The 22,500-nt window shown below is 49.4% G+C and overlaps 1 protein-coding gene across 1 annotated transcript in view; it reads left to right on the top strand.

Moving 5' to 3' along the window:
- The window catches only part of nkd1 (NKD inhibitor of WNT signaling pathway 1), a 38,430-nt gene that overhangs the window by 9,998 nt on the left and 5,932 nt on the right, over positions 1–22,500 (top strand). Inside the window, exons 4-8 of the mRNA XM_035396673.1 lie at positions 14,975–15,032; positions 19,239–19,342; positions 19,662–19,757; positions 21,178–21,325; positions 22,289–22,370. Of these exons, the coding sequence (XP_035252564.1) occupies positions 14,975–15,032; positions 19,239–19,342; positions 19,662–19,757; positions 21,178–21,325; positions 22,289–22,370 (488 nt within the window). The remainder of the gene's footprint in view (positions 1–14,974; positions 15,033–19,238; positions 19,343–19,661; positions 19,758–21,177; positions 21,326–22,288; positions 22,371–22,500) is intronic.

Below are 22,500 nucleotides of genomic sequence, written 5' to 3'. Positions count from 1 at the left end.
CACTCCGTCGCTTGCTTAATTAGACGGGCTCCGTCCGGCATCTGTATTCATTTGGAGTCTGTGGCGAGCGTGAGTGTGCGCGAACGCTTTAATTTGCTGGGCTAAAGTTGGCCTGTGACGTGGAGCAGGGTGGAGAGTGCAGAGCGTTTGCCGGCTGTTTTATCGCGTCTAATTATGACCGGCTATAAGGAGGAGCGGGGTTAGCGCCCGCGCGGGACCGATTAGAGCCAGCTTTAACGAGGGCTCCCAGGCAACGCCGGAGGTTCTGGTCGAGCCGTGCTAGCGGCGACCAGTGGGCGCCGACCGCAGGCCTCTTGGACGCGTTTGTCATTCACCCGTTGACGCACGTCACGTTAGCACAGTGCCATTCCTGTTGTGTCTTTAGAAAATGGAAATGAGAGGCTTGAGTTTTAATGTGGCAGCAGATAACGGAAACAATTTGTGTTACAGGATTCACCATTCAATTATGACATTTACAAAAAAGCGTCCATTGCTGCACTTATAAACGTTCAGCTGCTGTATTCTGATGTGCTAAGCATCCATTACTGCACTTATAAATGTTCAGTTCCTGTATTCTGATGTGCTAAGCGTCCATTACTGCACTTATAAACGTTCAGTTGCTGTATTCTGACGTGCTAAGCATCCATTACTGCACTTATAAACGTTCAGTTCCTGTATTCTGATGTGCTAAGCGTCCATTACTGCACTTATAAACGTTCAGCTGCGGTATTCCGGTGATAGAATTAATCAGCCTGGAGGGAGCTGAGGTCTGACAGACTTCGTGCGCAGGTGCATTTGATGCTTCAAAGCCGTTTCCCCTCCGTGCCGTCGGAATATTTTACTCACGATTACGAAGCCTTGCATTCCTGGGGATCTTTGAAACTGACAAAAGGAAAAAAATGTTCCTGGCAGCGCATTGACTGCGTTGCAGTCAGAGAGAGAGAGAGTGTGTGTGTGTGTGTGTGTGTGTGTGTGTGTGCACCACATTGTGTTATGTCTGCACTTTCAGACGGCTCTTTCCTGTTTAATATGTGCAGTAAATCGCTCCTGCTGCAGACGGTGGCCTCCTGCTCCTCCTGCTCTGTTCCCCCTCCGTCCCCGCTCTGCTCCTGCTCTGCTCCTGCTCTATTCTCCCTCCGTTCCCCCTCCGTTCCCCACTCTGTTCCTGCTCTGTCGTGTATATATATAAACACATTTCAGCCGTAAGCTGTGTGCTTTGGGACGGAGGTACGCCGGGGTCTGGCCTGGGGGAATTAGTCAGCACAAACGTGAATAAATAGCCGCTTTGAAGTCCGTTGGCGTAACTGCTAATGCCGGCTAGCGCCGCGTAAAGAACTGCCGTTGGGATTGGAATGTACGATTCCACCCGCTCGCGAGGAACGGTAGGCAAACATGGCGTCCAGAGCTTAGTCTGTATTTAAACACGGCCATTAGTCAACTGAGAGTTTATTTGAGGCTGTGTGATGAACGTTTGTTGTTGCAGGACTTCATGAAGGTTAAAGGTGTGGTGCGCGTGGAAAAAAAAAAAGTTTGTTTGGTACAGGTTGGAACTTTATAAACTTTCCTTTGTCCGCTCCCCGTTACAAGGCTGCACTGTTGGCTCCAACCTGTCTTGGTGGTGAGCAGTTTTTTTTTTTCTTTTTATGGGGGAAGGGAAGGAGATCTGTGCTGGGAGAGACTGCAAGGCCTCAAATGCCTTGGTGTTTACATCTGGCCTGCTGCAGGAAGCCATGGCTCTGGCTGTGTAGGAATTCTATGGTGCCGAGAGGAGCCTATGAAGTTGACGTTGGCCGTATATATGGAGTTGATTTGCTTTTTCGGTTTTGCTTGGGTCTAGGCTGGCCAGAGCTGGAGGTCATGCTGTAATGTGCCAGGTAGAAATGCTCTGGTCTGTTCGAGCACTAGCGGGCTGTAATGTACCAGGTGGAAATGCTCTGGTGTGTTCGAGCGCTAGCGGGCTGTAATGAACCAGGTGGAAATGCTCTGGTGTGTTCGAGCGCTAGCGGGCTGTAATGAACCAGGTGGAAATGCTCTGGTGTGTTCGAGCGCTAGCGGGCTGTAATGAACCAGGTGGAAATGCTCTGGTGTGTTCGAGCGCTAGCGGGCTGTAATGTACCAGGTAGAAATACTCTGGTGCGTTCGAGCGCTAATGGGCTATAATGTACCAGGTAGAAATGCCCTGGTGTGTTCGAGCGCTAACGGGCTGTAATGTACCAGGTGGAAATGCTCTGGTGTGTTCGAGCGCTAACAGGCTGTGCTGTACCAGGTAGAAATGCTCTGGTCTGTTCGAGCGCTAACAGGCTGTAATGTACCAGGTGGAAATGCTCTGGTGTGTTTGAGCACTCAGCGTGACAGGTCTGCAATTATACGACGCCGTCCTTTAAATGAGGGCAAAGGTGCACAGAAGGTGGCTTTGTGCTGGACTTTGGAAAATATTGTTGAAGTTTCCCTCAAACCTCAGTGCCACTAGTTACCGTTTTAATAAGGGACCATTTCTTAATCATGGCATTGCGATGCAATGTGGCGAAGCGATATTTGATGGCACGCCATTAAGTCAGACACGTAATGCTGCTGACCTGAAGAGATGGAAGACTTATGTGGAATGCTGTGTACCTCTGAAAGGCCTCAGGTGCCAGCAGAGGGGTAAATCTTTAAGGAAGGACACAATTGACTGTAAGGAAGTCTGTTCACACAGTGGAGTCCAACTTTACTGGTGTTGTCCATGGAGTGGTTTGTTATAAGAATAGTTTTTTGGGTGGAGTGGGTAGTGCCACAGGCAGAGGTGCGGAGCGGTTTTGGGGTGAATGGCGAAAGGGTTAAAGTCACTGCGTAGCCCTGAGAACTTTGCGGGCCTTCCATTCTCCCCTCTCCGTGTGATTGGCAGCTGAACCCATTCAGACCCCTCAAGGACCACTTTCCCTCTTGAGATACTTCAGCTAATTAGCCCAAGCGCCCCAGACACCGGCTGAACGTCTCATGTCCTTTGGACGCCGTACCGCGCCCGTTTTCAGGCATAAATTATTACGGAGACCACTTCTGAATCTGCAACAGACAATTTGCCAATTAAAAAAAAAAAAAAAAAAATCACAATTAAAAATTAGCATTCTGTTGAAGGTTGGCAAAATTTGGAAGTCTGAACGCATCACCTAGCGGTGCTAACTCATGACCCCCCCAGGGATGAGGTGTCGCACTAGGTCTGTATATTCTGTGCATCCCTCCCCCAGACAAACTTTAAAAAATAATTTTTATCTGGAGTGAACTTCACCCGCATTAAAGAGCAATAGCTTTATGGTTTGTTGCTCCTGGCAGACGGGGCCAGGCTTGTAAATCAGGTTAAAGCGACAGGCAGTCTGCGATGCTCGCCAGTCCTCGTGTCCTTTAAGGAAAAGAACCGCCGACCGGCTGGGTTTACTGTGCGACTGTGGCCATGCCAGAGCAGGCCAGAGGGAGACTCTGTTTGTCTTTAATGGCTGGAGTTTGGCTGGAGGCCGTCGGAGGAGCAGCAGCGACGTTCCTCTGTTTCCAGCGTTTATCCGCAGAACTCGTTTGGGCCTGCGGGGGTCAGCACAAAAACAAAGCCGTTTCGTGTCGCTGATAAACGCCGTTTGCCCTAGTTACGTATTGGAAGGCCTATTAAATACCTTCTCGGGGGGGGGGGGGGGGGGGGGACCGATAGTTTTTCGGTGCCTGAGGGGTTAAGTTTAGTCATAAAGATTATCTTTCAAAGTGTAAAAAAAAAATTTTTTTTTGTAAACTGGTCGTAAAACGTAAACGTTGGCCAACTTTTGCACATCAGAAGCCCCGAAAGGGATTTGTTTAAATCAGCATGTTTCTGAAGTACAGGCACTGGAGTCGTAAATCTTTGCTAATATTCTACTGAGGCCTTTATGATTCTGCCTTTGAAGTGCATGAGGTAACGTAACGAGCGATGTTTACCTTTCCCCTGTAATAACGCCGGCCGTTATATGCTGAGGTGTGCTGTCCTGGCTTGCTTTAAATGCGTCTCTGTTTGTGTAAGTGTAGTCAGTGTGCCCACACTCAGCCACAACACAAAGAGAGATGTGGAAATCTTAACACGCTTCGCTGTGATGCTTGATGGCGTCACTGACACTGGTGAACATAAATCCACATGAACTGCGTAAATGGGGTGCCTGATGTACCTCAGTGTGTTCGTTAGAAGTACTCTAGCTGCTGCTTAACCGTATGATTATCCTGTACAACGTTCATAGACAGTTTGTTTTGTCTTTACACCATTGTGCTATCCCTCTGGATAGAAAACAAGGCTGGGTCAAAACCTAGTGTATGGCTGGACCTAACACACTTCATCGGACCGACCAATGGTGTAACTTCATAACTCGGCCGACCAATGGTGTAACTTCATAACTCGGCCGACCAATGGTGTAACTTCATCACTCACTCAGTCACTCAGTCACAGACATTTGCGCTCATAGGGCTGGCCCCGCTGTTGCGGTCCAGCCAAAACTGCTGTTATTGCACATACAACGCACATCTGAACAGACTTAGTCTATATGTTGGTGCGTTCAAACAAAAAAAGCAGGATTTTTTTTTTTTCCTTTGAGGGTTTAAGGCCAGCTGGGTTTTTGGAGCCTTTTCTCTACTGGTCCCGTGAGCTGGAGAAGCCTTGTCACACGTGCGGGCCTCATGAGGAGGAAGACGTGGCGCTGGAAAGTGGAGCCCGTGGCATTTCGAGTTCTGCTTAATCACACAAACCCGTTTCCTTGGGTCTGATAACAAAGCGCTCGGTTATAATTTTAAGTCCCCGGTGTTTTGGAGGAAGGTGATTGGGTCGAGGAACATTAGCAAATGGGGGGCCGTCGGGTCTGCCGTGAACCACAAGAAGGCGTCCGATCGTAATATCACATCCCCATTTTTTATCATTTCGTTTTTTAAAAACAAACGACTGCACTGAGGAACAACAACGGGAGTGGGGTGGGGGGGGGGTACAACTCCGGTTCATGTGGTTCTGGCTTACCTCTCGGCGCTGTAACCAGTTTAAGTGAAAAAGTCCTTCGTTTCCTCACGTGTTGTCGAACCTCCCACTGCGCCGCGCCGGACTGACAGAGGTCTTTGGTCTCTGGTTCCATTTCATTATGCTGTGTCAACACCGCGGCGCGCTCTGTAATGAATCGCAGGGCGGTGGTGATCTCATTCTGCCGCAGGGGCGTCTTGTAAAGAGGCGAAGTCGAGTCTCCCCTGCTCCGATCTGACAGCCGCGTGTTGGGTGGAGGAGGGTGGGGGAGGAACTGTTTAAAAAAAACAACAAAAAAAAAGTTAAATAAAAAGTCTGATTTTACACCCTAGACAGGAACAGTCTGGGCTGGGTGCTAACGCCGGGCTCTGAAACAGGCTAATCGGCTAGCGCCTGAAGGCCAGGCTGTGACCCGGGATCACTGGCTCCAGCTGAGAGGGTGGGGGGGGAGTTCAATAGGAGCTGTGCTGTTGACTGGGGCTGCCTTTGCTCTGCGGCTCTTGAGTTTGACTCCGCTCTAATGCCTGTGGACCACTACTGAACACAAGTGCCCAATTGAAGTAACCCCCCCCCCCCCCCACACACACGTGCACACACCCAACGCACACACATACATGCACGTACACAGACACCCCCACCACACACGCACGCACACACACAGTGTAATCCCTGTGGAATGGGTCTGACCCTTCAGCACCCCGCCTTTTCTCCCACTGAAGTGTAAAGGAGCCCAACGAGGCTCCACAACTGAATTAAAACCAGGGAGCCATTTTGGTCTGACGTGCCGAGCATTTAACTAAACACCTGGGTCGGAACCACTGACCGTTTCATTAGGCAGTTTATTACTGATAAATGATCATTGATCATTCCTTTGCACTCCAGTCTATGGTATCCAGACCGATTACACTTCTCGTTCGTAATAGGGCGGTGTGAAGTCCGCTCGATTGCAGGTCTGGAGTCCGGGTCGTTAGTTATGCAATCCCCGCTGTCCCCTGCGCTGCGGTAGGTGGGTCTGGCTTCTGTCATCTCCCCGTCCTCCGAGGTATTATTTTTTAGCCTTGTGAAATCATCCCCTTTTCCAAGCAATATTTTTGGAGTCGGTGCAGACGGTAACACTGCTTCAGATTTAAGACCTTTTATATTTGAGATATTTGAGGTCTTAGGAACCTGGTATGCATGGTAAACACAAAGAGCTCATGGCTCTCCGTGTTTAGTCTTGGCCGGGAACAGTGGGCGGTTTATGTGATTAAGGGCTAAAATAACAAATAGGGTCAAGTCATGCACAGCTCCTGTTCAGCCCAATCGAATGTGTGAGTCATCAGTGAGTGGTGTGGTGTGGTGTTTTGTGGGGGTATGGGGTGAGCCGGGTGAAGGCCAGGGAAAGGTTGAAGTGGTTGGGGGTCTACAACAGGAAATGGGGTGGGGACGGAGGAGAGGAATGGAGAGATGTTGAAGAAAGGAAGCACACGTGAACCCTGTTCTGTAGGCTGGTGGTTCCTGGCCTCCCTGGTACTTACTTGCCCTTGGCTTTATGAGTTTCAGAAACGCACCTGGTAAAAGTAAAAATATCACTTCCTAATTGCAACCTAAATTAATTTTTAAAAACAGCACGTTATTTATTTTTTTTAAACCATCTCTGTTGGTTCATTTACACTTGGCGGTATCTGTGTTCCAGACTTGACATTGACTTGCAACTCGAAAGTATTTTTTTGTTGGGTAGTGAAAGCAGCCAGTTGAAACCCCCTGTACCTTTGCCAGATGAACTCCTGTACGGGCCTTCGATCTCCGTGCGTGTCTGTGTGTGCGTGTGAGCGAGCAGGTAAAATGCTCGGGGCGTGTCAGCATAAGGAGTCCAGTGGGGAAGGCTTTTGGCCAGTGTGGTACTCTGCACACGAAGGGAAGCTTCATGCTCCTCCTCCTCCCTTATCATTGTTCTTATCAACCTGTTGAGCTCCTTGGACTTCAATCCAAAATGTGTGGAGCACACAAGCAATATGGATCACTGCTATTTGTAGAGTCGGGTGCTGTTGTACCACAGAGGTACTGCACAGGAAAGAGAAGCACAAGTTTGATGTCACACTTGTTATGTTGCCTGTTATCTCAAACTGTGAGGGCTTCTGAGGAGTTTTAATGTATGGAGTACATTGAACATACACTCTTCTGCATCTATGTATTAGTCCGCTTGAGTTTAAATAGCCTATACGTTGTATATTTCACTGGAGATTTTGATGTATTTTATGTTTTCTAGGAAAGGTCATTAACTAGCCTATTTGAAAAAGTAACACAGTTTTTAGATAAAGGCGCACCTTCATTATTTTCTACGTCCAAACAAGCACTTATCTTCGGTTTTCTTTTCTCTCGGTGCTTTTGAAGCATGGCCAGCAGAAGCGACCTGCTGCATAATGGACATCTTTTTTTTCTCTCTCTCTCTCTCTCTCTCTCTCTCTCTCCTCTCTCTGGTCTAATGAATTAACGCGAGCACGCTGTTGTTAAATGCGAGGCATTTCGATCTCCACCCTCCCCTCTTCAGCTTGACCTGCTGTGAACAATCCCTGTGGAGGTCCCACGGCTGATAGCATGCATGGCTGATGAGCAGAACGCAGGCTTGTGTGTGTGTGTGTGTGCTGTGTGTGTGATGGTTGTAGCTCTCAGCAGGCTAGTGTGTTTCCTGGTGCAGCAGGCTTGTGTGTGTCCTGTGTGTCTGGTTGTAGTTGTCAGCAGGCTTGTGTGTGTGTGTGTCCTGCTGTTGGTCTGATGGTTGTAGCTGTCGGCAGGCTCGTGTGTGTCCTGTGTGTGTGTGTGTCTGATGGTTGTAGTTGTCAGCAGGTTGTGTGTGTGCTGTGTGTCTGATGGTTATAGTTGTCAGCAGGTTTGTGTGTGTCCTGGTGTGTGTCTGATGGTTGTAGGTGTCAGCAGGTTGTGTGTGTCCTGGTGTGTCTGGTTGTAGCTGCCAGCAGGCCTGTGTGTGTCCCGTGTGTGTGTTTGATGGTTGTAACTGTCAGCAGGCTTGTGTGTGTCCTGTGTGTGTGTCTGATGGTTGTAGCTGCCAGCAGGCTTGTGTGTGTCCTGGTGTTGGTCAGATGGTTGTAGCTGCCGGCAGGCTTGTGTGTGGTCTGTGTGTCTGATGGTTGTAGCTGTCAGATTGACTCATCCTCTGTGATGAAGATTCAGGAGGTATAACAAACTGAAGAGAAACATGGCTGTGTGTTGTTCGTGAAGTGCGATCACTTTTTCTTTCCCATTTTCTTTTTTCTCGAATCTTCCCTGCTGCCGTTTTTTTCATCCGCTTCCCAGCTGCTGCCTGCGCATTAAAAACCCAGAGGTGTGTTTTTTTTATTTTTATTTATTATTATTTTATTATCGGGGAGCGGCGCTAGGTGCCCAGCGCACCTCTTTATTTCTGCGGCTTTTCTGACGGCGTGCCGGCGGCGGCCCGACGGCCCAGCCGAAACGCGCCGCCTCCCCGCCAGCGCTGGCCCGGGATCAGTGCCGGCTGTCGTCAGCCTCGTAAATCGTGAGCCTGTGCGGCTTGGCGAGCGCGGAGACGTAGCTGGCGTGGCCTCGTGAGCCTGGCGGGGACAGAGGCCTGCGCACACACACCACTGCGCAGAGCGTACGCACAGCGCTCACGAGCGCATGACGCTCAGCGCGCTCGCCTCGCCTCTTCCCAGCATCCTCCGGTGTCATCGAAGCCCGCTCGGATCTTCTCCTCCTTCTTCTTTGGCGCTGAAGTCTCGATATTCCGAGCGGTGGTCCGGTCTGGGTGCCGACGGATTTTCACAGCGTTGAGGGCAGCTGTGTGTCAGTAAGGATGGCCGAGTTTGCCTCTGACCATGGAGCCACGTTTGGGGTCTAAGCAGGGGGAGAACGTGACTGCACCCTAAACCTGCCAGACCCCAGCATTTCATCTGCTTGTTTTCTCTGTCCTGTCACCTGTGATACACAGTGTACAGCTTCTTTTAGTCACCACTCCTTTTTTTTGTTGGAAATTCTTATCATGTGATCATGTTATGACCTTGATTTATTTTTCCTGACTGCCAAATCAGACCAGACCAGACCAGTCCAGTCCAGAAAACTGCACTCTACGTTCCTTTTAAGTTTTTTAATAAATCGCTTTTTTGTTTGCGAAACTTGCTTTAAAATGCTGTAGGGACTTACAAACCAAGTCCCCCCCCCAAAGTTCTGAAGAATCTCGGATCTCATCTCCCAAAAATCTGATTGCTTCACACTTGGCTTTCCAAAGAAAAGACTGTTTTAATATGATGTCTGGAAGATTGGTTTAAGTGTTTCCCTGACGCTGAGATATGTGCTTGTTTGTAAGTTGGCTGTGAGCTCTGGCGGCGGTGTTGAAAGCTCACGCGTGCTCTCACACTGCGGGGGCCACGGGGGGGGGGGGGGGGGAATGCGTCTGAAGCGAATGTCCATAAAACGCCCGGTGCTCGAGCGTGAGGCTGTAAGCGGGGTCTCCTGCCCAGGAGCGCAGGGGCTGTGTTTCCCGCCAATGTCCGTTAAACGCTCGGTGCTCAAAAGGCCGTAAGCGCGGGGTCTCCTGCCCTGGAGCGCAGGGGCTGTGTGCACCATGGTTGCACAGAGAGAGCTTTGTCGTCTGGTTCGCTCGGTGGGTCACGCCCTTGGTTGTCACCTTGGTGCCGGCGGCGACTGTGGTCGTCGAGGCGGATCCGCCGCACGACCAGCGTCTCCATGGCAGCAGGGGTCCACGTGTTCTTGGTTACCCAGGTTTGGCAGGCTCCTGGGGTGTTGCGTATTCTCACTTATTTCTTCGGTTGGGCTTGTGGGGGGGAATTATTACGTTTAAAAGAACGTTGAACTTTCAAAAGAGAAGGTAGCCTAGCTGGCTCACCCAATCTAAGAAAAGTTTGCCTAATTAAAATGCGTTTTCTAAACGTTCAAGCAAGAGAAGGTGTCACTGTACTGTGGTTACTGAAACAAAGGATACTTCTCAGATGAAGACTCCATTATGACTCACCTTTTTTAAAATTAATTTTACATTAAGTCATTGTGCCAATAACATTTTAATTAAAAGCAACGGTACATGATATAGATGATGGAGTTATAGGTGGGGGCCATTTTGAATCATGTGCTTCATAATGACAGAAGTTTGATCGTCTCTGCGAGTCCTTGTGGCAGCTGTTGGCTCGCTTGGATATCATTAGCGGTTTGGGAACACTTGGCCCTCGTCTCTCAGACTGTTTCCCTTTTAATGGCGTCCTGTTTTAACCTTCGACCCCCGCTACCAGAGGTCACCATACCACACTCTAATTGGCCTCTTTTTTCTCTGCCGTGTGACCTCAGGATGGAAAGTTGTTTTCAGGCTCTTTTTTTGTAGCTGTTGATTGACGCGAGCGCTTCACTCGAACGGGCTTTGCTGAGGGTTGAGTTACCAGCAATGGCGGCATTACAGACCTCAAAGGAACCGGAACGGAAGCTTGTCCTTCTGTGATCATTCAATTTGTACGTCCAAACCAGAGAACGGAACGGAATGTTTTTGGAATGTGTGTTTTTTGGAGCAGCTTGCTCGGTCCTGTTGGCTCCTGGACCGGACAGAACCAGCGCCGTTGGAGGGGAACGTGCTGGTCGCATGGACAGGGCTCTTTGGCTGGTGGTGGTGTGGCAGAGGGCGTGCAAGGAACTATGGGATGGCACGCTGTGGGGGGTTATGGGTTATGCCATCCAGGTCAGAAGTGATGTGTCGCCATGACAATATCAGAAAGTCATAAGGCTATTCATTACACTTATTTAATCTCCTCAGCCCTGGTCTGTCAGCCATGGGGCTGAACAGAGGCAGGTTCTCATGCTGCAGGAGGGACCGTCTCAAAAATACAGTTGTGACTTAATAACGTGTGACTGAAATGATGGGGAAGGTGAGTCAGCTGACTGGACGCAAGGGAAAGTGGACCGAAAGTGTAGTTCAAACCACACGTTTTACCGCGGCTCCTGAGTAAATGCTTCACTTTCGGCTTTCAGGCTTGTTTATTCAGTGAGATCCTAGAAGGCTGACATGAAATGGAATGAAAGATACTGCGGAGAGTTTTTTTTTTTCTTTGTTCTTTTTTCGTCGTCATCTGAGTCCAGTCTTCAAAGCTCACTCGTTCATATTTACCTCATTTATTTCATTCTAACTTCAAACAAATTGGACGTGGAAGCGGAAAACAAATTTTCCTTTTTTTTCTTTCTTTAGTCCCCTCTTTCCAAGAACGCGGCGCGAAGCTAACGCTAGTCAGCGCAGCTGCTGTCCGTCACAGCGGACAACAGCCAATTACCGCATTCCTCCTTCCCTCTGTTCTCGGATTCTTGGCTAACCCCCCCCCCCTCCCCTCCGTAATTTGGTGTCATTTATCACTAAGTGAAATGTGCGCCGTCCTGTCTGCGCTGTGCGTATGTGATGGCGGTGGTCGGGGGGTGGGGGTGGGGGGGGGGGGGTTTGGGGGCAGTTACTGTAATCAAAGCCCTGCTTCTCGTTACATTACAAGGGCTCGACTCTACTGGGAGACGAGAGGAATGTTAATGAAGGTTGGGAGTTTTTTTTGGGGGGGGGGCAGGGGGGGGGGTCGGGGGGGGGGGGTCAGGGGGCCCGTTTGAGGCTTTATTGTGACCGGTTGTTATGGAACAGAATTGCCCCCTTATGAACAGTGCGTAGGATTGTGTACTGTGGCCTGTAGGTGGTACACAATGGTTGTGTACAGGATGTTGATCAGCTCCAGATTTAGTTCCGTAAGTCCCTGAAATTGAGGGGGCTTCAGCGTGAGCGATGAACTGACTTTATTCTCGCGGCTTCGTGTGACGATTTATTCTAATTGACAGCGTACTCGCAGTTCATGACTTCTCAACTTCATACCTTCTTATATGTAAATAAAAATAATGCTTTGAAATAACACATCTAGGATTTCATCCTGGTTATGCATCATGGGCTCATCCCCGTTTGGTGTTAGATGGTCCAGCTCTCTGGTGTTGCTGGTCCAGTGCTCTGGTGTCACTGGTCCAGTGCACTGGTGTTGCTGGTCCAGTGCTCTGGTGTCACTGGTCCAGTGCACTGGTGCTGCTGGTTCTACCTTCCTCATCTCTGCCTGTGAGAAGGCCGAAGGTGGCTCATAGGCTCTGAGGCTGATCTGAAGTGGCTGATTGGCCCTGTGGCTCTTTTAATCTATTATAATTCAGACTGGATGGTGTGGCCTGGGCCTTGGGAGGGGGGGGGGGTGTATCCGGCCATGCTGAGACACTGTGAGGGGACATAAGGCCGTAGCATAAACCCCCGCAGGACAGGACAGATCTACGCCGCGTTCCCTCGTCCGAGCGGTCTCTACTCTCTGACTCCCGCTCGCTGTTTTCCGCCAGACCGCGCTGGCCGGGTTCGGGCGGAGTTTAATTCAGGTGGGCGGCGCGGTTCCAGCCTCGCTGGAGGCTTTTACCGCCTTATTTGTGCATTTTTCTTTCCCCGCTGTGGCCACCCACCACGCTGGAGACCCGGCGCACCGGCCAGAGCCGACCCCCGCTGCTGGATTATGGGAAATTCCCCCCGATGGGCCGTCTAATCTAGTCTGCATCCGAGAGGTCCTGTTCCTCCCAAGAGGTCCTGTTCCTTCAGAGAGGTCCTGTTCCTTTCGAGAGGTCCTGACTCCTGTTCCTCCAGTATCCGCCTTGCCGATTGGCTCGCTATGGGAGTGTGAATGACCAGGTGTGTCGGAGAGGACGGGGCAGGTGCATTGGCTTCTGTGTGCTGCCATTGTACTTCCAGTGAAACTCATTAATGTCTCACCAGCAATGCGGTCGTGATTTAATGGCCTGGGTCTAATACTTCAGACAGGAGAGTCGTTATTGCCCCCTTAGTTTTTACACAGGTCTCTTTGTGTCTACAGTGTTACACAACTCATCCTGTAGACTCCTCCTCTAGAGGTGTGTGTGTGTCTGTGTCTGTGCGTCTGTCTGTGTGTGTGTATGTTAGTGTGTGTGTGTGTGTGTGTTCTGTGTGAGTGTAATGTGTGTGTGTGTGTGTGCTGTGTGTGTGTATGTTAGTGTGTGTGTGTGTGTGTGTGTAATATGTGTGCTGTGTGTGTGTATGTTAGTGTGTGTGTGAGTGTGTGTGATGCGTGTTCTCTGTGTGTGTGTGTGTGTGCTGTGTGTGTGTGTATGTAATATGTGTGCTGTGTGTGTGTATGTTAGTGTGTGTGTGTGTGTGTGTGCTGTGTGTGTGTATGTTAGTGTGTGTGTGAGTGTGTGTGATGCGTGTTCTCTGTGTGTGTGTGTGTGTGTTCTGTGTGAGTGTAATGTCTGTGCTGTGCAGTTGGACCTGAGGGAGCGTTTGTTCAGGTACCTGCAGCGGCGCTTCATACAGAGCGGTGGGCTGGGCTGGGCTGGTGCTGCTGGAAAGCTCAGTGACCAGCCTGTCTCCTCCCTGGCTTTCATCTCTCAGCCAAACCAAATGGAGAAACGTCTCTGCAGGAAATGGAGGCTTGTTTATGCACTACGCGCTTTTTGGCATGTGAAGAAGGTGCCGTGTGTGTGTACAGGGTACGCAGTATACTGAAATGAAAGATCTGTTGGCGTTGATCTGCGTTTGTGTGGCGACTGTGGTCAGGGTCTCACGGCGTATGTTTCACCGAACACCTGATATTTATACTGAATTGGAGCCTGAAGGATACTTTAGCTGTTCTGAGGGGAAAACAATAAGCATTTTAAATGAACCCACAGGGAAAACATGGTCTGAAAATGCTTTGAAGGTTCAATTAAGCAGTTTCCCTCAAAGTTTAATTTATTGAACTTTTTAAAGATGCCTTTCTGAAGTGGTGCTTCTTTCTGGGAATTTTTTTTTTTTTTTTTTTTAAGTTCTTTGTTCTTTGAGTGACTGAGGATTCTAAAATTATCATAAATATTATAAATAACGCAAGAAGGAGAGCGGCGTTCCCCCCTCCCTCCAGAAGATAAACCCAGCCGTGTGACGGCTCGGGATTTTTGGGTTCTGAGATGGGATCTGTGTCGTTGGCAGCTGTCCCGTTGAGGATGCTTTGGGTCTGTGCTTGCTGCCTCTTGTAGAACGCTGCCTGGAAGTTCAGATCTGGAGTGAGACGGGTAAAAGGGAGTTTAGATCTGGAGTGAGATGGGTAAAAGGAAGTTTAGGTCTGGAGTGAGATGAGTAAGAGGAAGTTTAGATCTGGAGTGAGACAGGTAAAAGGAAGTTTAGATCTGGAGTGAGACAGGTAAAAGGAAGTTTAGATCTGGAGTGAGACAGGTAAAAAGAAGTTTAGATCTGGAGTGAGACGGGTAAAAGGAAGATTAGGTCTGGAGTAGGACGGGTAAAAGAAGGGATGTACAGTGCAGCTTCTCCAAAAGCTTCTCCCTTTTCCTCGTTCTCCTGGAAGCTGAAGCGGTGCTGTGTAGAGGTGTCTAAATGAAGGCGGAGCTTGCGATGAGTTGTGGCAGAGGTATGGGGTGCGGAATCGTGCAGCGAATCGGACGGATTCCAGCAGGGTGGGGGGGGGCGGGGTGGACATGTGATCCAGACCCCGCCGCGGCGTCCCCTCCACACACACACACACACGTATCAGTGTGTCCTCTGGTATGCGCCTGCAGGGAGGGGCTCGCATTCACACTGGGGGCCATCGAGCAGAAAGACTGGCTTAATCTGACCCCGCCAGCAACGCTGCCTCTGGTGACGAATAACCCCTCTCCCAAATAACTCGGCCTCCCGTCTCCCAGCATGCCCTGTTCTGAAGCAGGCGTGGCACGGGGGTCTCACCTCACGCCATGATGTATGGCTAGGGGACGGGGGACGGGGGAGGGGGGAGGGGAGGTTTTTAAATTCGCACCCCTTCTGCAGGGGGCGGGACTTGGCTCCTGAGTGACGCTGTGCGCCTCTCTCAGCGGGGTGAGAGCGGGGCCTCTGTGATTGATGTGTGTTCCGTGCGCTCTGTGACCGGCGTGTAACGTGTCTCTCTCCACCCCCCCCCCCCCCACCCCCTCTCTCCGCAGGACCCCTCCGATGAAGCGTGCGTGGAAGGGATCAGCGATGAACTTTACCGCTTAGAAGGTAGGGGCTGCCCGGGGTCACGACCTTCCTAATCCCAAAAATGTGCTGATGGGGCAGATGACGAGATGGAAAGGGGGGAGGGCTTGGGGGGGGCGGTGGGTGCAGTGGAGTCTGCCTGGAAACCCCAGGGCATTGGACAGCGCCCTCACCCCCCCCCCCCCTTTCTCTCTTTCTCTCTCTCTCTCTCTCTCTCTCCCCTCTCTAGCACCTTTCCCATATTTCTGTTCTCACCCCCTCCTTTAAGCTCCCTATGTTAAATCTCACCCCTTTTCCCTGTTTGTCTGTCTCCCCCCCCCCTCCCCAGATTAAATACTGTGTGATGTTTGAGTGTTTTTCTTCTCACTGGGGAGTTTTTATTTTTTAACATGTAACCACAGTGGCTTCTCTTGTCTGATTGCTTTTCGGTTCAGGCCTGGTTTTTGCCTGATTTTCTTTTGCATTTCCACTGTAAAAGCATCTTTTAGCCCCTGCAAGGAAACGTATCCTCATCCACAGCTGTACCAACTGATTTTAAAAACGCTACACGCTGGTGAAACGCTCTGTATGGTCACGTGTGTTCCGCTGCTGGTCCCTGCACACGGATAGCTGGTCATCCTGTGACTGCTCCATGGCAGGGCACTGGAGACCAGATTCTGGACCCATATGAGCTCACTTGCTTAAAGTTGTCAGTCTGCTACTGCATATACGCTTTTGGAGAAATTAAATTCTGAAAACATACTGGAAGAATCATCGTTGATCCTGTAGTTCTCCTCCGATCCGGATGCTTCCGTTCTGCACGGTGACCTTTTGACCCCAGGATCACCTGAGCAGCCTGAGGCGGGGCTTTCAGTCCTGAGCAGCTGGTGATAATGATTTCAAAATGCAGCCTGTCCCTCGCTGGGCCCGGCTGCGTCACTCCCTCTCCACCTGTACCTGTGATGGCACACGTGTGGGTGGTTGCCATCTCAAAGCCTACTCTGATGTAGTGTGTGTTTTTTTTTTTTGGTGGTGGGACAAGGGCCCCCTTGTTACCTGCACTGCACAGACTCAAACGGGCTGTGCTGTGCTGTTCATCAAAACAGGTCTCAGCTGGAGAGGTGGAAAGAGTGAGTGTGCCTGCGAGAGAGAGAGAGGAGAGAGAGGAGAGAGAGGAGAGAGAGGAGAGAGAGCGAGAGAGATGGGAGAGAGAGAGAGAGATGGGAGAGAGAGAGAGAGAGAGCGAGCGAGAGAGAGCGAGTGAGAGAGAGCGAGAGAGAGCGAGAGAGAGATGGGAGAGCGAGTGAGAGAGAGCGAGTGAGAGAGAGCGAGTGAGAGAGAGCGAGAGAGAGATGGGAGAGAGAGAGAGAGATGGAAGAGAGAGAGAGAGATGGGAGAGAGAGAGAGAGAGAGAGAGAGCGAGCGAGAGAGAGCGAGTAAGAGAGAGCGAGAGAGAGAGATGGGAGAGAGAGAGAGAGATGGAAGAGAGAGAGAGAGATGGGAGAGAGAGAGAGAGAGTGAGCGGGCGAGAGAGAGAGATAGGAGAGAGAGCGAGAGAGAGAGATGGGAGAGTGAGAGAGAGAGAGACGGGAGAGAGAGAGATGGGAGAGAGAGGGGTGCTGTTCTGTTCCTGAGGCATCTAACATGGAGAGAGAGGACGCCTTTTGGGAAGAAGCTGCAGTTCAACCTGGGAGGTGTTTTATTTCCGGTACAGTCGACGTGAAGAATCAAGAATCTTTTCCTTTTGGATTCAGTCTGTGCCTCCAGCTCATATTTGTGGGAACACGAATTTTTAAAAAACCCTACTGTCAAAACAAGCAGAAACAAACAAAGTACTACTGACAAGGCATAGAGAGGTGCTGTTTCTACCCTCCTCCCCTGAATCGGGGTGTACAGAGCAGTTAGAGGGAGCTTATATTCACTTCACTTCTTCAACCACCTCTAGCTCCCACCGTGAACCTGCTTCATGGTTTCTGTGCTTGTGTTGGCCCGGCCTTAAAATCTCTGATCTGTCATCTCAAGCTCAGAGTATCGTTAAGATCATGCTCATCATCTCCTGGACCCCTGGCTTTTTTCTTCTTGGTGCATTTCTAATGTGAATATTTTTTGTTTTTGTTAATCGCGCAGCTCTCGAAAAACGAATAGTGTCCCTCTGCAGTGGACTGGTATTCCAATGCGATTTACGTGTGGTTACATGTGTTTTATGGCTCGTGCATGAATATGACTGAACGATATTGTAACGTGGAACCTGGCGCAGTAATTTTAGCCGTGTGTGTGAAGACCGTGTGACTGATTGGAAGCCTCAAAAAGAGAAGTTCCTTCCTTCAGAAGTGGAGTTCCTGGAGCTGTCCCATCTGTGGCCAACAGTGGGCCCCCCCCCCCCTGCTCATCTGACACCCCATTGGCCACCTTCAAAGGCCTGGCCTGTTTCAGACCCAGGAAGTGGGAGAGTGGGACCGCGGATTAAAAGATTCCTTATTTGATTCCTTATTTGATTCCTTCTTTGCTTTCGAGATAACCATCTCATCTCCCGAAAATGCCGCCTGCAACATAGCAGATTGGCTGTGTGTCCCATTTGAGTTCATCGGATGATCAAAAGGCAGTACTGATGTTATTTTGCGTCGACTTAGTAACGCTCCCAAAGCCCCCCCCCCCCCCGTGCTCCCATTTTGTGCTTGGGGTAGGGACAGGTCCTCTTTGATCTATCGGGAGTGAAAGGGATGGGTGGAGAGAGAGAAAAAAAAAGAGGGCCTGTTGTGTTTGGCCTTTTGGCTAACACAACAAGCGGCGTTTAAAATTTAACTTTGCTTAATTAATTAGGGATTCCGTTTTTGAGCGGCGTCTGATCTGTGTCCAAAAGGCAACCTCGGCGCTCGAGGACAGAGCTTCAAAGTGCGGCGGAGAGACACTGGGAAGAAAAAGCGTTTAATCTCGCTCCCGTACCTGTGGGAGAAAAGGCGGTTTTGTAACTCTTCACGAACTGATCCGGCTCCGTCGTGTTTAACATCTGCGTTGTGGTGCCGATGGGCCCAGAGGCACTAACATGGCAGGACTCAGCCCGACCACCACAGCTGGTCGCTTGCCCCACGTAATGCTAAACGGCTTCAACGTTGTTCAACATAAATAAAGAGTATTGTCTTAAGCAGAGGTCCTCAATCTTATCCAGAAAGGGCCAGTGTGGGGTAGACTTTTGTTCCAACCAAGCAGTTACACACCTGATTCTACTAATCAAGATCCTTTGCAAAGACTCTAGTGGTTGATTAATAGAATCAGGTGTGTAACTGCTTGGTTGGAACAAAAGCCTGCACCCACACCGGCCCTTTCTGGATAAGATTGAGGACCCCTGGTCTTAAGCATTAAAAAAAAAAAAAAAAAAAAAAAAAAAAATTTGTTTTGAGTTTAATTAATCGTGTCTCAGGCATTCAGAAGTTTTTGTGTGCATTCGGGGTTAAATTAATTTTCCAACGCTGTGCAGCCGATTAGGGGCAGTTGTGATGAAATGATTGCGTGAGCACGGGAGACACTGGAGGCAGGTGGAGGTGTGAGCACGTGTAAGAGGACAGGTGCCTGTCCCTCCCCTAACCCCCCCCAGACGCACCTGACCTTCAGCGCAGCGTCCGTCACGCCTGCACACAATGCAGCAGCAGGTGGAGGCTAACGGCTCCAGTGCAATGCCTTTGATGTACATACACTATCTTCACTCAGACATTACCTGTCAGCTGCCTCCCGCTAACGGGCTAACGGGCTAACGGATACATCCCCCGCTCTCTGTCTTTTAACAGGACCCTAGAGTGTTAGGGGGTGTACACAAATGAATGGCATCAGAAGTAATTGCTGACTCCACCTCCTTTAATGAATTATTTAATTAATTAATTCATTAATTAATTAGTTTTGAATGTGTTGCTCGGTGAACAGGCGCAACTCTTGCTCTCAGTGAAAAACATTTTGTATTTTGAATAATCTGATAATGGCCTGTCGTGGCTGACGCATCATGGTTTTTGTAGGGATGGATTAAATAAAATCAAAATATTTTTACTGAGAGCGAGAGTTGTGCCTGTTCACTGATCAACTCTTCGTGTATTTTCTGGCTGCACCAACTCACAGCCGGTTTAAGTACTGTTTCCTCCTCCTCCTCTTTTTTTAAAGTTTTTAATTTTGAAAAGTTTCACTACTACAGCGGGTGAGCTTCACCGGTCCTCCATTAATGTGCCTGTGATTTCCACTCCCCCCCCCCCCACCTCCTTGCTACAGTGGCCCTCCCCCCAGAGAAGACGGGCGGCTGCTGGACTGAAGACAAGATCCCGGAGAAGGAGAGCCAGGCGCCCGAGACGGCCAAGAAACAGCTCAAGTTTGAAGTGAGTGTGGCACAGGGGCCACTGCAAGGGCCACCGCGGGGCCACATTTACCTGGGCCCCTAAACATGAAGTGATGCAGTTCCATATGACTGCTGCAATAGTGGCAGTGGAATAATATGTGCCAGAGTTCATTTGATGAGTGGAATTCTATTCGGCTTGTATTTAGTCATATTCCCGTACTGGTTTCTGCTGTACTGTGTGTGTGTGTGTGTGTGTGTGTGCGTGTGTACGCGCACACACACACACGCATGCGCACATGCACGCACACACGCTCACACACACAAAGCACAAACACTTAGTCTTTGGGTTTGTGTTTCAGGAGCTGGAGTGTGCTGTGTCTCTGGAGGAGGACAACAGGCAGGAGTGGACGTTCACTCTCTACGACTTTGACAACAATGGCAAGGTCACTCGAGAGGTAGGAGCCTGTACTGCGCTGTCTCACACACAAACACACACACACACACACACATACACTCACTCTCACACACGCTTCTACTCTCCCACCTGCCTGTTTCCTGGACCAGTTGCATTTTACAAAACCAGTGAAACTACCGTTCCTGTGTATTAAAGGATCCCATATCGCTGCTCTAGAAAGTTTAGTGTGCTTTCATTTCCCTGTAAGAGGCCCAGTCTCTGAGCTTTAAGTGATGAATTCTGGATTGTAGAGATCTAAGGCTCCAATCAAAAAAAAAAAAAAAAAAAAAAAAAAGGCTGTTTTTGTAACATTTTTCTTTTTGAGATTTGAGAGACGAGCCGTCCTCTGTTGTTGGATCCCCCAGCGTGCTCGTCGCTGCCCCCTGGCACTGCAGCCTGAAATGGCAGGCGGCTCCCAAAAAAAACACAAAAAAATCACAAAAATTCTTCACACATACAAAAATATGGGGGAAATGACAGAAGAGTTTTGTTTTTTTACCGTTTTGAAGCCGTCTCGCGATGTGCGCTCTCTCCCCAAAGAGCACTTAATAAGTCCGTCGTGCTGCGGTCGGGGAGTGAGAGAGGGAGGAGGAGCAGAACCGCGTCTCGGAGAGCGTCTTTTTGAAACAGACGCCATTAACGAGGGCAACGCGGCCTCGTTCCCCCGTCTTCCCGCCGGCCCGCTCCTCCGCAGCGACAGCCTGGGGAGCGTTTGTGGCACAACTGTAATTACCTTCCCAGGGAAATCGCTAATAAGACTTGAAACATGTATAATTAAACCTAACGGGTTTTTTTTTGTGGTTTTTTTTTCATCTGGGGGGACTTGAATGTTGCATGCTTCCTAAACAGCCTTTTAAAGCCTTAAGTGTCTGCAGATTTGGGATGTGGCGTGACTGTGTGCCAGTCTGTTATTTGGCCTTTCTGTGCTGGGACAGGGCTCTGTGCCGTCTGTGTACTGGGTCCCAGTTAGCCTTCCTGACTGTGCTGGACACTGTACACACACACACACACACACACACACGCTCGCACGCACACACACACACACACTCACACAGAGAGTATACAGTATATGGCTTACTGCCATTTATCAGAAGCCCCATTTATTCAGCTGGATATATACTGAAGTTTAGGTGAAGTGTACCTTGTGCAAGCGTGGTACTTGTGCTCTGCAACAGCAGTGTCCTACCCAGGAATCAAACCTGCAACCTTTGGGTTATTAGCCCAGTTCCCAGCCCATTATAATACAAAGCTGCCCCAAGCCCCAAGTTCATATTTCGAGCTCATATTCTGACATTCACGCTCATATCCTGACAACTGAGTTCATATTGTGACAGTCCAGCTCATATTGTGACAGCCGAGATCATATTGTGACAGCCAAGTTCATATTGTGACATTCTTCTGTTGTGACTCTTTCTCCCCAGGACATCACCAGCTTGCTGCACACCATCTATGAGGTGGTGGATGCGTCAGTGAACCACTCCCCCAGCACCAGTAAAACCCTGCGGGTCAAGCTCTCTGTGGCCCCCGACTCCACCCAGAAGTGGAAGGGCACCCTGCACAGCTCTGGAGGTACATGGGAGGACGAGAGAGGCATATTTCCATTAAATTACAGCCTTTCAGCAGATGCTCTTATCCAGAGCGTACACAGCCTTTTTTTTAATTTTTTTTTTTACATTGCATCCATTTATAGAGCAGGATATATACAGCAATTAAGGCAACTGGAGCAGTTCAGGTTGAGTACCTCAGGGGTACAACGGCAGCGTCTTACCTGTGAATTGAACCTGCAAGAGTTACAAGCCCAGTTCCCTAACCATTGTACTACACTGCCACAAATACAATCTGCTTTTTTTTTCATGTAGACAGGTGGAGGTTCACAGACTTGTTAAATACCCCCCAGTCTCCCTGTTTTTCTAACACAATAGGATTTATTTTAATGATCGGAGCTGTGGCAGCCCAGAGAACCCCCGTTGTCTTAAATGCTATTATAAAATTACTTTGAGATGAACATCTTCCTTTTGATAGCTGCAGAGAGTCTTACCTGGGGCATCTTTGAGTACTGGGGGAAAAAAATACACGTTTTATGTTAAACAACTTTTCTGACTTTAAACTTGGTGAACACGTGGGAACAGTGAGCTGGGATAACTAATCCCTGTTTGTTTACTTCATATTTATTACGGCTATTTTTATCAGTCTTGGAATTCAGAGTAACAGCCTTTGAAAATGGTGTCGTCATGGTAATTTCAAACTGCATTAGCTTTCCTTCGCGGTAATGAACTCTTGGTGATGTGTTCTCTTGGTGATGTGTTCCTTTCTTTTTTTCCTTTCTTTTTTTTTTTTACATTCTGCTTTGAATGAGCGCTAAAGTTGAAAATAGAATAAATGCAGCATTGTTTTTTTCCCCCCCTCTTTTATAAATCTTCAAAGTAAAAAGCTCGCGAACAAAGGTTTCTTTCTCTGGCGCGTTTCCGTGACGGCAGCCTGCCGCACGGACGTTTAATGTGCCTCTCTTTGATAATGGCCTGATCTCCGCAGACGCCCCGCACCCCAGGCAGAAGGCCGACAAGAGCGTCGACGACCCCAAAAGCTCGGACAAGAAGACGCGAGCCCCTCTCAGGTACTGTGTGTCCGCTGCCCGCTCTGGGGTCACAGAACGACAAAAAGCAAAGCATTTTCAACGTGGGCCATCTTATTTTTTTAACAGTTCATGTAAGCGTGGTACTTAATTTGCCCTTTGGTGCCTGTGG

The sequence above is a fragment of the Anguilla anguilla genome, chromosome 16 (genome assembly GCF_013347855.1).
Source record: "Anguilla anguilla isolate fAngAng1 chromosome 16, fAngAng1.pri, whole genome shotgun sequence".
Classification (NCBI taxonomy): Eukaryota; Metazoa; Chordata; class Actinopteri; order Anguilliformes; family Anguillidae; genus Anguilla; species Anguilla anguilla.
Note: the sequence above shows the minus strand (reverse complement) of the source record. Positions and strands in the feature narration are given on the sequence as shown.